Source organism: Oncorhynchus mykiss, chromosome 16 (genome assembly GCF_013265735.2).
Source record: "Oncorhynchus mykiss isolate Arlee chromosome 16, USDA_OmykA_1.1, whole genome shotgun sequence".
Lineage (NCBI taxonomy): Eukaryota > Metazoa > Chordata > Actinopteri > Salmoniformes > Salmonidae > Oncorhynchus > Oncorhynchus mykiss.
Window position 1 is genome coordinate 32,618,199 of NC_048580.1, and position 14,454 is coordinate 32,632,652.

The 14,454-nt window shown below is 45.2% G+C and overlaps 1 protein-coding gene across 1 annotated transcript; it reads right to left on the bottom strand.

Annotated features, from left to right (window-relative positions):
* Positions 1-549: 549 nt before the first annotated feature.
* On the bottom strand, positions 550-10,782 carry LOC110491830 (cytochrome c1). The gene is made up of 4 exons (XM_021565621.2): positions 10,358-10,782; positions 4,456-4,788; positions 4,030-4,138; positions 550-2,043 (listed from the first exon to the last, which is right to left on the bottom strand). The coding sequence occupies exons 1-4, from the start codon at positions 10,422-10,424 to the stop codon at positions 2,037-2,039; spliced, it is 516 nt and encodes a 171-aa protein (XP_021421296.2). The 5' UTR covers positions 10,425-10,782; the 3' UTR covers positions 550-2,036.
* Positions 10,783-14,454: the final 3,672 nt, after the last annotated feature.

The following is a 14,454-nucleotide window of genomic DNA, read 5'->3' on the forward strand; positions in this document are numbered from 1 at the left end:
GGATTTTGGGACGCTGCCTAAAACCACATGGAGGAGAGAGCAAGACACAGGCCAGCTCTGTGTGCCTAACAGCTCACTGTTGGAGAGCTGCTCCAGGTTAACAGTGCCGTACGAAAAACTCCACAACATAAAAAAATACACACGTAACTGTCAGAGAAACACCCCAGCCGGAGAGAGCTAACGGACTCACCAGTCCATACAGGACCGCATTTGTCCGTAGTTTGTCTTGTTTCAGTGGAGGGGTGTTGAAATTGTGTATTGGAGCAATCAGCTTTCGCCACTGACTTCTACCCCAGTGCATGCTGGGTAGTGGTGTGTGCTAATTTTACACTAAAGATTGTGGGGAAAGTTGTGTAAAAAGCAGTGTCATGAGATAATGAATTACTTCCTGTGTCAGCACCTCTTGGTTGGCTTGAGATTTTTGGGAAAATTACTTAGGGAATCTGACTTTAGACAGTGTCATGAAAACGTGATTTGATGAGCAACAAAGACAATACAACATCTGAATTCTACCAACACACACAAATAAAAACATGTCTCAAGCCAGTGTGTATTTTGGAGTGTTTTCACTTGTTTATTGAAACAGTATGAACAAAAACACTGCAATTAAATAAAAGGACAAATCTGACAATAAAATGAAAGACCTAGATTTGATAATATGGAGCAAAAGCAGAAAACAAACATCGTTGCAAACGATTGCAGTGTCTAAAGCGGATCCATTAAACAATTGTCATCACTCATTCAGTGCACTTATTAACAGAGTTCTTAAAGCAAGCGGAGCTAAGCTGAGACTAATGGGTGTAAAAATGATTCAATGTCCACTAACGATTATGAAGAAAATGTGCCTAAAACTGGGTGCAACCATGAAAGTCTAAACATCCTTTGCATGCATTCAGGGGGGAACCTGTATTTAAAGATTGTGTGTGCTTGCTTGGTATACTCTATCCAAACTAAAGTAAGCAGAAGTACAGAGAATACATTGTAAAGGACAATGCTAGCAGAATGGGGGCTGATGACTTCTACCTGTATACGGAACACATGATTTTGTGAAAACCTGAAGTCGTCAAAGCTGTCCTAATGGAATGGGTGACAGTTAAAGTACAGTCCATTCACATTAATGCACTTTAAAAGTAAAATCTCCAAACTATCCAGGGAATACCAGAGACAGTGGCACAAACCCTTCTGCAAAATTTCACAGATGTGTATTAGGTTTTTATGTCAGTGTTAAAGCTGGCAGAATGTCACGTTACACTTGCAAATGAGGCGTCTTTTCATTAGCCCCTTGCTAACCCTCAGAACATGAGCACAATGTCGAAACAACTTCTGCATACAGTGCTTCATATAGTTGTTGAACATTTTGGTAGGTAGGGACTCATTGGCTAGGTGTTAAGGTGAGATACTATGTACTATGTGGATGTTTTTGGCTGCTTTCCAATGTCCCATTAACTCAATGCTATAGTGAGCAACTGCAACATATGATCAAGAAATAACTGTAGTCCCTTTTCATGGTATATACACCCTATTAAATTCACCACATTCTCTTCCGCCATTTCCCCCCTCTGTAGTCAACTTTTTATTTTAATTTTCTGTTTATTTTGTGTCGTGTTTCTAGGTCGTCTTCAACTCAAATGCAAATTGGAATTAATGTACACACCACTGCATAAGAGAGAGCATTTTCTACTACAAGTTAAATAATCCCTTACTTCCTTTCTTTTTACAAAAAATCCTGAAATTCACTGACTTCCTGTGGGTCACTATGGATGTCAGTGGGGGGGTGGGTCACCCCCCTGTTTGGATATTAGCGTGGAGGGTTGCTGTGTGGTTGGGCAGGACCATTGATATCAATGGCTCTGTCTGGGGGTTGGGGGAGAAACATTCTTCTCCCCCCCACACCTCCCCCTCCTTTTGGCAACAGTACAAGATCTTGGTTAGGTTCGTGCTGGTAGCATGCTTGTTTAATGACAGGAAATTACGTAGTTCAGCAGTTCAGAATTGCGAGAACTTTTTTGGGACTTCCTGTCTTGCAGCCTTTCTCCTCAGGGGCTGAGGGATGAAGAGAATGAGAGAGTAAAACACACAGGCCAACACACAACAAAATCTGCTCACGGCTCATACATTTCAGATGATTGAAAAAATGGTTTGGCTAAATGAGATCTAAAAAGCTGCTTGGTTTATGATTTTAACGATACCACAGCACATGGAGAACATTACTTTTAGTAAATGTTTTATGAAATGTGATAATTCGTAGAGGGGGGGGGGGGATGACCCCAAAATGAGGAAATAAAAGCATGGGTGATTGTAACTGAATTAATTCCAGTCACTCATATGCTGCATGCTATCTTAGTTATGGGCACTACAGCCATTCGGGAAGTATAAGGATATAGTTAGTTTTGAATGGTTTAAAAGAGAAACGTGCTTAACATAATGGTATTTATTTAATACATTGTACTCAGTTCACACAGTTTAGGTCAAGTTGGTACAATAAAAAACAAAAGTGATTCAAAACGGACCAACAACAAATCTGTGTGTTATCCTGAAACCTAGACAGCCAGCCTAATCAATCAGAACTGATGTAAAGCCAAACAGCTGGGAAACCATTTGTCAATGGACCCACTAAGTCCATACATGAGCCCTTTGACTGAAATTGAAGTGCAAATAAAGCCACTTGTTTCACTGAATGAACAATGCCTGATGGCTCATTGGCCCATGAGTGGATGTCTCAGAGAGCAGTAGCAACCAACAGCCTGTCGATCGGCGATGGACAGACAAAGGGTGCATCCTAAATGGCATTCTCCTTTATGGAGCACTACTTTTGACCAGGTCCCTAAAAAAGGAATAGGGTTCAATATGAGACGCATCATTTGTTTTGTGTCTGTGACTTTGGACCACAGAGAGTCACGGGGTTAAGATGATTAACTGGGAAAACAATCAAAGAGAAAATGACAGAAACCAAGATGCTCTCTTTTGTGGCAGCTTTTTTCTTAGCAGCAGCCCTATGGCATAAAAAAAATGTTCCCTGTTAGCAGGCAAGCACATCCCCAAACATAACAATATGTTCAGAGGAAAAGGTGTGCGGTTTGGTAAGGAGTACAGCAGCTGTCGTGTCCAATATTGGAAGACGCTTCTTGTTCCCATTTAAAACATCTATAGATACATTTTAAAAATTACCAGCTGGCTGCGACAGCCTGGACTCGGAACTCAGAATCTCTAGTGGCACAGCTAACACTGCAGTGCCTTAGACCACTGCGCCACTCGGGAGGCCAAAACATATTTTTTAAAGGAATACAGACACTTCTATTTGAATCTATGATTCAAATGTGTTATGTTCAGAGGACCAAATATGGTTGACAAGTGATGCAGGTTGTCTTATCTATTAAACCATGTGCTTCGTAACGCCCATTGCACCCACTTCACCGTAGTAGAGTCAGATGAACACGTGGATGGCAAACAGTGTAGGCTGCTGAGGGCAGGACGGCTAATAATAATGGCTGGAATGGCACAACTGGAATGGCATCAAACACACGGAAGCCATTTGATACCATTCCACTCCAGCCATTACCACGAGCCCATCCTCCCCAATTAAGGTGCCACCAACCTCCTGTGATAGCAAATGTTATGTCTCTGCGTCCAGTATAACGGATGCTAACGGATCCCGTAGACTTTCAGGGTTTGCACATAGCTAGTTAGCATTGGCTTGCTAAACTACCTCTAACTTCCCTCATACTGGATGCAGAGGGGAAAAAAATGGGTCAAAAATGATTCATCTGACTCTGGGAAAGTAGATAATGGGCTTAATTGCCAAAATCCCAAACTAGCCCTTTAAAGTACATGTATAAGTTGTGAAAATGAGAGTATAGTTTTATACACTAGTAGCTTCATGCTTCTACAGCATGCTTAGTCCTCTAAGATCACAAGGCAAACAGGACATGCAGAGTGTGTACATGTGCACATGAGTGTGTGTGTGTATATATTCATAGAAATAAATTGACCAATTCTAGTTCAATGGGTGTATCCCTTGGAGGAACTTACGAGTATTTGCCCATTCTCCTCACCAAGGCGATCACCACGGCGATGACAATGATCACTGCCACCAATGCGCCAATCACAATACCCACCACTTGTCCAGAGCCAGTGCCCTCTGTGGAAGGAACACAAAGACCAAGTTACCCAACCAGACTGACCTTGATAGGGAATCAACAACCCGTTTGGTGAAACAGGAAGGAAACTGAGAGAAGGGAAAACAATTTTGGAAATAGGGAGAGAGACAATTGACTAAAAGGCAAGGATAGAAATTTAGAGACTGGGGGGCAGAGCAATTTCATCTTGTCTTGAGCTCTACACATATCCTTGCCCTCTTTGATTCCCGCCTAATGGGAGCACCTACAGACTGTAGCATTGACAGGGTTTCTCAGCTTCATGATCTCTACATCTGCAGCTGACATCTCCTATCCTTACCCTCCTCCACCACCAACTCCTCCTCATCAGCCTCTGCAGCTGCCGTGGCTTCGGGATTCGCCGGGGTCATGGTGGCAACAGCAGGGGCCTCCATTGTGGCCGCCTCCTGCCCGGCAGCCTCAGTGGCCTCGGTCTCCGTGGGAGCGGCCTCTGTCACATTCGGGGCAGCCTCATCGACCTGAGTAGTGACGGGTTTATCGGTGGCAGGGGCTTTCGTTATGACCTCATCGTCCGCAGCATTGGGTTCAGCCGTGGGGGCATCGGTGGCGCCTTCGAGGATATCGGTGGCAGCAGGGGTATCCAACACCCTTTCTAATGGGGTCACCAGTGTGCCTGAGGGGCAGCAAAGAGGTCAGAGACTGCTAGAGGCAAATTAACAATATTCACACACGCAGAAGCGAAGGGCTACCACTTGTGATTGGATACATGACAACTGAGGTGAATTACTTTGAGTATGACCATAAAAATTCACTGTCATTTCACAATCGTTTTGAAATGTATTCGCTGGAAAGAGGGAACAGTTAGTCCCTCATTGCAAGGACATTGTGGGAAAACTCTAAAGAAAAACAACAAATATTAGCTCTTCCTTGACATTTTTTATTTCTCTCCCAGCCCATAGCTTGACACATCAGTAGCAGTAAGAACATGGCTGCCACAACCCATGACTAAACAAATGTTGGTCCTCCCTCCTCCTCCCCAGTCCCATCCACCCTGCCCCTTTCCATCCTGTCTTGGGCCGTGTTTGTGCACTCGCATGCCTCATCCGCTGCCTCATTTCCTGTTCATGGAGTCTCCGCCATAACAGCCCCTGGATGGGGATGGCAGGAAGTCAGCATATGAGGCCATACCATTAAAACATAGTCACTAAGAGAGGAAAGAGGGGGAGGCAATGGACAATTCAGGGTAAAACAACAACTGGGTGTATAACATAACGGGATCCAAATTACTTGGATGTGTTGAAATTGGTTGTTCGTGATATTACGAGAGACCAAAGACCAACATGGATCTCAACTTCAAAACATCCTCTCATCAGGCCATTTTTGGATGGCAATAAGAGTTGTAAAGGAAGCTCTGAGTTCAGTGGACTGTTTAAAAATACGCTTATTTTACCAGTTAAGTTGACTGAGAACACATTCTCATTTACAGCAACGACCTGGGGATAGTTACAGGGGAGAGGGGATGAATGAGGCAATTGGAAGCTGGGGATGATTAGGTGTCCATGATGGTATGAGGGCCAGATTGGGAATTTAGCCAGGACACCGGGGTTAACACCTCTACGATAAGTGCCATGGGATCTTTAGTGACCAGAGAATCAGGACACCCTTTTAATGTCCCATCCGAAAGATGGCACCCTAAACATGGCAATGTCCCCAATTACTGCCCTAGGGCATCGGATATTTTTTTAGACCAGGGGAAAGAGTGCCTCCTACTGGCCCTCAACACCACTTCGAGCAGCATCTGGTGTCCCATCCAGGGACCAACCCTGCTTAGCTTCAGGGGCAAGCCAGCAGTGGGATGCAGGGTGGTATGCTGTTGTCAATGCTTGAAGTGAAATCTACCATCATCTATCCTATAATTGAATGAAACCTTCTTGTAATAAGAATAGCCTCTTTGATCAAAGGGTTGGACCGCAAAGTACAAGCTGAGTGAGACCTTAATGTTGTGCTCTACAACCCGTCCTATCTGTGCCTGTTGGAAATATTCCCCTCCACACCACAACTGAAAGCTTTGCTTGGACAGCGCAGCTTCGAAATTAAGAAGCAGAAGTCAATTTCAGTGAAGGACTGAAATTATGGTTAACTTGCAAACTGGCAACATGTTCTTTTGCAATCCCTCCTTTTTCCTGAAAGTACTTTTTGCCCTTTTCGAATGTGCAGTTCAAAACTTCTCCCAACTCCAGAAATAAGAAGCTGAGTGATCGGTCTAAACTTAGAACCTGACATCATTTCTTCGTCCTTTTCCCTGATTGTTCGAGACCATTCGTAATAGAGAATGCTTTACGAGTTAAATAACATTGAATAGAGATCTCTCTCTCTCTCATTATTCTTAGTTCCCTATTTGCTCTAGCATTCATTAGAAACAAGCAGGTTTAAATATAACAAAATAGTTGTTCTCCTACTACGGATCATGAAGCATTTGAAACTGCAACATTTATCATCACAGACATTCCAAACAAACAAAGTGCCTTGCGCTATATGTATTCATGCCCCCCCCAGACCACTAACAATTGCTTCATTATGTCTGCTGTGCTCACATTTAGCTCTAAGTACTATTTCCTTTCCACTGTGTTGGCTAATACAGACGCGCTAGTGAGTAAGAGAACACGACATCTCTCTCCCACCATACTTCTCTCCATCCCTACCACTCTCCCCCTTCTCTCTGCCCCGCCTCACCCCGTGGATTAAGTTGTCCTGATAAAGGTTTTGGGAATGCTGTAGCTCTGCAAGAGGAGAGTGGTGTAAAAGGGTGGAGGGAAGCCCAAAGGGAACAGTATGTTTTTTATTTAGAGGGGAGAGCTCAGCGGCAGCCCACTCAGTTTATTCGCTCTCTAGCTATTTTGTGAACAGGGGCCTAGTCCCAGTCTGTCTCTGATTTAATGTCCCATGATAGCCTGACCTCAGAGCAGATGTGTGCATGCGTGAGTGCGTGCATGCTTGAGTTTGAGTGTGTCATCAGCTCCCTTAACCACCGCTGGGCATTAAAAGTCTCTCAATCGCCCTACATTCAAATTTCTCTCAAACAAGCTCTTTGAAGAGAAGGAGGGCATACAAGGCAGGCAGGCAAAGGGGCGAGAGTGAAAAGTGAGAATACAGCAAAGGGCCAGGAGAAGCGCTGGGGCCCGTATGGGGTGGAGATCCTGCCTGTCGGACAGTAATGGCATCATGAGAGAGAAGAGAGGGTGAGAGAGAAAGATAGTGTGAGAGCGAAGGAGGGAGCAGGACACATCCATCACCATCACAATCAGCTGCCACTGAGGCTCCCCTGTGTGTGGATATGAGAGTGTGTGTGTGTAAATCTGTGCTAAGCTGTCTGTAGACAGGAAGGGCCCATCTCAGACTTGTGAGGGAGTGTGTGTCTGCTGTGGCCCCGGAGCCCAAGAATGTTGTTCCTTAGTTGGGGAGGGAGGTATCTGCCCATCTCATCACAGTATGCAGCACAGCTAGCCTCCCACGCTAGCTGTAGGAGTCACGCATAAACATGTAGCGCGGCACCTCGCTGCCTGGCACTTTGAGTTGAGTGGGAGATGTCCCATAGAATATTCCACTCTGGCTAACTGGCTCTTATCTTAGACACAATAGTGTCCACATACAGGCCGCGTTTATTTTCCCATGAGTGGAGATACAGGCCATTAAACATTTATCTTCTGGACAACATCACTGAGGCAACCGATGGCGCAAGACTTATTTGACACGATGAGCCTATATGAAAATGTACTTTAACAATATATTGGGCAAACAATAATCATCAATAACAGACTTGTGAAATATCAATTCATCACAGAAATACTCCAATTAGGCCAATTTATTAGATACCGCATTCACTAATGTTCGCTCCTACAGAGTGAGTCACGTGGCCGTGGCTTATTAAGCAGGCAGACATTCAGTTACAGTTTGATTGAACGTTACAATGGGCAAAACAAGTGACCTAAGCGACTTTGAGCATGGTGCGATCAACGGTGCACTGGACAATTGAGTTGTGGAACATTGCATGGTCCGACAAATCCTGGTTCCTGTTGCGTCATGTTGATTTGGCGTAAGCAGCATGAGTCCATGGCCCTGTCCTGCTTGGTGTCAGCGGTACAGGTTGGTGGCAGTGGTGTAATGCTTTGGGGAATGTTTTCCTGGCACACGTTAGGTCTCGAGCAACATTTGAATGCCACACCTTGTAGAACCCACGCCACTAAGAATTCATGCTATTCTGGAGGCAAAGTGGGGTTCGACCCCGGTACTAAATGAGTGCCTAAAACTGGCCACTGAGTGTATAGCGAAAAATATATCTCGTGAAACTCAAGTATTCATTACAGCAAAAATGAATTGAGATGACTTAAAGGGAGCCACAATAAATATCATGGAACATTAGTAATATATCAAATTATTCTCAGTTCACTGGTGTATACGTTTCTATGCAGCCCTGTGGGCTTTTTCTTCTTCGCTCCGTGTCTGGCACGGTGGCGTAGGTGCTAGAGACGTTCATGCTGACAGTGAAGACACACAAACCCTTGGTTCGGCCATGTTGTGGGAGTGCCCCCTTGATCTAATGGCAGGGCTGAATTACCCTCTGTCTGTGCCTGCCACACCAACCCTACAACTACGTCTGGGGCTATCTCGTTCGTGAGCTAAAATGGCCTCCGCCTGGGCTGACTCAAAAATATGTTTGTTTTCTCAATGCACAGATTTTGCTTTACAGAGGTAGGCTTACACCTTTCAACTACATTTTGGATGGCAATTTTTTTTTTTTTTTATCGATGTAAGCAATGCTTTTCCTTAGTGGATTTTACATCGTACGCCTCATAGTTGGCGAATGAGCACACACTTGAGTCACTTTACAAGCCGGCACGGACAGTGAGCATTGACCCGTGTCTGCAGCCAGATGTGCTGGATGGAGTTTTTTTAAAAAGGCGAGTGGCTCAGACAAAGCTCATTATGAGCTGGGAGGGGCGTCGGCGAGGAATGTAGGGGAGTCAAGAATCAACAGGCTTTGTTCGGAACGTGTGCAAGTTGTTATATTTGTTTATTTTTGTCAGGGTATGGAGCAGAGAGGAGAAGCTTGAGGAGTTAACACTCTTGCAAACAGGCCTTCGTTGGAAAGAGGCACGTCTGGTCGGTAAAGGTTGCCGTTTAAAAATAAATCCCACCAACTTCCTCCGCCCCTAGACTTCTCAACCGGGAGTAGGGGGAATAGTATCAGGGGGCGGCCAGAATAAGGGGTGAAGGGGGCCTGTTAAGCTTGATACCCTGCCAAAGATGGGTAAATGTGGACGGGGCGGTGGGTCCTGGCAGTCTAACAACATGTGGTAGGGGTGGGGCAGCAGCAGCAGCACTCACTGTTAAGCCCTCACGTGTTCGCTCTCCCGGTCCCATCCATATGACAGTCTTAAAATATAGAGCCACCCTCTATTAATACCCACACGCAAACCGTCCCTGCCCTGCAGCACTCAGTCTCTGCCCCCTCCTCTCCTTCCCTCCCACCCCATGGGGAAGGTCTTTGGAACCCAGGATTGGCGAGGGAGAGTGGGAAAGGGAGAGCGATGGAGAGGTGTAAGCTTTCCGATAAACGTGTACAGTGTGTATATTTGGCGAGTCAGACCCGAGCACTATTTGGGAGCCTTCCAAAGGATATTCCTTTCACTCCCTGCCGGCAGCCAAGAACTCATGTGCACGAGGCACAAGACCTAGCACCATTACATCACATTCCCACTAGTCTCCAAATCAAACTTTTCCTCCTCTGCAAGGCTTGGGGGGGGGGATAGAATCGACAGACGATCCACCCAGTCGGCCCTCTGTATTACATTAACACTCTCAGCCAAGGCTGGTCTTTTTCCATCCAGGATGAGCGAAATAAATGCACTGCTAAATTAACTTCAACCTAGAGGAGAATACATGAGTCCTATACCATAGCTGAGCAAATGTTAAATGACAGACTACTGTGAAGAATAAAATAAAACCAACATCAAACAAAGCTCTTCCTTGAGAGTGGAACTTTTGAACTAAGGACAAGGAGCTAAGAGCAGCCCCAAGATTCAAATTCAGGATGCTCCCGGATACAAGCCAAACAGACAAAGGGTGTGTGAGTATGAGAAGAGAGGTGTGGTGTGTGTGAGTAAGTGTGAGAGCCGAGCAGAGTGACCGGACAGAGAGGACACGGTGTGCTAGGAGGGCTCGAGCCCTGGATGTTGACTTACTTGCGTGTGCGACGGCACAGAAGGGGCCGACCAGGCCCAGCAAGAGCAGCAGCTGAACTTTGATCATGGTGACAAGTAGTCTTCTCCTCCGGTCAACAGCGTACAGAGACCCCGAGGGCGAAGAGCAACACTAGCCCCTATCACACACAGCACAACCCGCACTGGAGTCTCAAGGGAGGTAGCAAAAAAAGAAAAAAGTAATTGAGGAAAAAGTTTCTGAAAAAGTCCCAGGGAACTTGTTGTAGATAGACTTGGACCGTCAGAGGCGGCGAGGGCAGACGGCCACGGCTGAGGCTGAGGGAGAAAGGCGTGGGATGTCGACAGGGCAGAAGAAGAGAGGTCTGGCTGGCTGCTTGGTAGAATGGAGAGAGACAGGCACAGGGCAAGGGAGAGAGAGTGTGAGTGTGTCGGGAGTGGAGGAGGGGTGCTGGTGGGGGGTGTGATGGGTGGGTGGGTGGGGGGGTGAGCAGTGTAAGGTGGTCTCAGCCCCGGTCCTGCCTCCCTACTTGAACAGGCCAGTCCTGAGTGAGCCCCAATCTTCATGTAGTCCACCCCTCTCCAGTCCACTGTGAGGCTGCTGACTGCCTTGCAATACCAGCAGCATACACATAAATACTGTACGTAAATAAACACACCGATATATTTATACACACACAAGGTAGACACCACAAAAACATAAGCAATATGTTACATACAAATATACCCTTAAAACAAACACCTTCTACCAACACAAAACCTTTACAGTGAGTGGAGAAAAAAAAATTACACCAGGAAATAAATTACCATGTACTTAATCAGATTGTGATTTTAGATTCAGCTAATGGTGAGTTTTCCCCAATATACATACAAATACATTTGACTAAAAGGAGTGCCCATTAGTTCTATAGGGAAGTCTACAGGCATTACACCACTGTTTTAATAGATTTATCTTGTGGTTTCACTAAATGGTTTAGGTTAACATACAGGCATTGTTGACAGAGTGGCCTCCACAGTAAATGCAGTTGGAACACTATGTGACTAACACATGCGGTCATGGTGGTCCAAAGAGTTGACGAAAGTGCAAACATGCTCCAGCTTTGCACACTAGTGACATCTGTTGGAGGAAAAAGCAGCATGGTGTGTAAAATGTAGGAAATAAATAATCAAATCCAATTTTATTTGTCACATGCAGCGAATACAACAGGTGTAGTAGTAGACCTTAAAGTGAAATGCTTACTTGCAAGCCCTTAACTCTTATTTTTCTGCATTGTTGGTTAACAAAATATGTACTAAATAAAAGCGCAACAATAACATAACGACGCTATATACAGGGGGTACAGGAACCGAGCCAATATGCGGGGGTACAGGTTAATCGAGGTAACATGTACACTACCGGTCAAAGTTTTAGAACGCCTACTCATTCAAGGGTTTTTCTTTATAATTTTTTTTTACCATTTTCAACATTGTAGATTAATAGTCATCAAAACTATGAAAAAACACATATGGAATCATGTAGTAAACAAAAAAGTGTTAAAGAAATCCAAATATATTTTATATTTGAGATTCTTCAAATAGCCACCCTTTGCCTTGATGACAGCTTTGCACACTCTTGGCATTCTCTCAACCAGCTTCATGAGGTAGTCCCCTGGAACGCATTTCAATTAACAGGTGTGCCTTAAAAGTTAAATTGTGCAATTTTTTTCCTTCTTAATGGGTTTGAGCCATCAGTTCTGTTGTGACAAGGTAGGGGGGTATACAGAAGATAGCCCTATTTGGTAAAAATGTTTCTTCAAGTGCAATCACAAAAAACCATCAAGCGATATGATGAAATGTTCTCTCATGAGGACCGCCACAGGAATGGAAGACCCAGAGTTAACCTCTGCTGCAGAGGATAAGTTCTTTAGACTTACCAGACTCAAATAAATGCTTGAGAGTTCAAGTAACAGACATGTCAACATCAACTGTTCAGAGACACCGAATCAGGCCTTTGTGGTCAAATTCCTGCAAAGAAACCACTACTAAAGGACACCAATAAGAAGAGACTTGCTTGGGCCAAGAAACATGAGCAATGGACATTAGACCAGTGGAAGTGTGTCCTTTGATCTGTAGTCCAAACGTGAGATTTTTGGTTCCAACCTCTGTCTTTGTGAGATGCGGTGTGGGTGAACGGATGAGCTCCGCATGTGTATTTCCAACCGTAAAGCATGGAAGAGGAGGTGTTATGGTGTGGGGGTGCTTTGCTGGTGACACTGTCTGTGATTTATTTAGAATTCAAGGCACACTTAACCAGCATGGCTACCAAAGCATTCTGCAGCGAAACATCATCCCATCTGGATTGCACTTAGTCCCACTATCATTTGTTTTTCAACAGGACAATGACCCAACACACCTCCAGGCTGTGTGAGGGCTATTTTACCAAGAAGGAGAGTGATTGTGGCGGCAGGGTAGCCTAGTGGTTAGAGCGTTGGACTAGTAAACGAAAGGTTTCATGTTCAAATCCCAGAGGTGACAAGGTACAAATCTGTCATTCTGCCCCTGAACAGGCAGTTAACCCACTGTTCCTAGGCCGTCATTGAAAATAAGAATTTGTTCTTAACTGACTTACCTAGTTAAAAGGTAAAATTGAGTTCTGCATCAGATGACCTGGCCTCCACAATCACCCGACCTCAACTAAATTGAGATGGTTTGGAAAGAGTGAAGAAAGATTGTTGGAAAATAATTCCAGGGGAAGCTGGTTGAGAGAATGCCAAGAGTGTGCAAAGCTGTCAGCAAGGCAGGGTGGGTATTTGAAGAATCTCAAATATGAAATATATTTTGATTTGTGTAACACTTTTGGTTACTACATGATTCCATATGTGCCATTTCATAGTTTTGATGTCTTTACTAATATTCTACAATGTAGAAAATAGCAAAACCTTTGAATGAGTAGGCGTCCTAAAAGTTTTGAATGGTAGTGTGCATGTAGCTAGGGGTACAGTGACTATGCATAGATAATAAATAGCGAGTAGCAGCAGTGTAAAAAATAGTCCGGGTAGCCATTTGAATAGCTGTTAAGTAGTCTTATGGTTTTGGGGGTAGAAGCGGTTAAGAAGCCTTTTGGACCAAGACTTGGCGCTCCGGTACCGCTTGCAGAACTGGGTGGCTGGAGTCTTTGGCAATTTATTAGGGCCTATCTATGACATTGCCTGGCATAGGTCCTGGATGGCAGGAAGCTTGGCACCAGTGATGTACTGGGCCGTACGCACTACCCTCTGTAGCGCATTGCGGTCGGAGGCCGAGCAGTTGCCATACCAGGCGGTGCTAATGATGGTGCAGCTGTCAAACTTTTTGAGGATCTCAGGACCCAATGCACATATTTTCAGTCTCTTGAGGGGGAATAGGTGTTGCCGTGCCCTTTTCACAACTGTCTTGGTGTGTTTGGACCATGATAGTTTGGTGACGTGGACACCAAGGAAGTTCTCTGACCGCCTCCCTATAGGCTCTCTCAACGTTGTGTCGTCAGCAAACTTAATGATGGTGTTGGAGTCATGTTTGGCTACGCAGTCATGGGTGAACAGTTAGTGCAGGAGGGGACCAAGCCTGCAGCCCTAAGGGGCCCCCCGTGTTAAGGATTTGTGTGGCAGATGTTGTTGCCTATCCTTACCACCTGGGGGTGGTCTGGAAGTCCAGGATTCAGTTGCAGAGGGAGGTGTTTACTCCCAGGGTGTTGAACAGCATTCTCACGTAGGTGTTCCTTTTGTCCAGGTGGGAAAGGGCAGTGTTGAGTGCAAGAGACTGCGTCATTTGTGGATCGATTGGGACGGTATGCAAATTGGAGTTGGTCTAGGGTTTCTGGGATGATGGTGTTGTGAGCCAAGACCAGCCATTCAAAGCACTTCATGGCTACAGGCGTGAGTGCTATGGTTCGGTAGTCATTTAGGCAGATTACCTTGGTGTTCTTGGGCACTGGGACTATGGTGGTCTGCTTGAAACATATTGGTATTACAGACGCGGCCAGGGACAAGTTGAAAATGTCAGTGAAGACATTTGTCAGCTGGTCAGCGCATGCTCAGAGTACATGTCCTGGTAATCTGTCTGGCCCTGCGGCCTTGTGAATGTTGACCTGTCTAAAGGTCTTA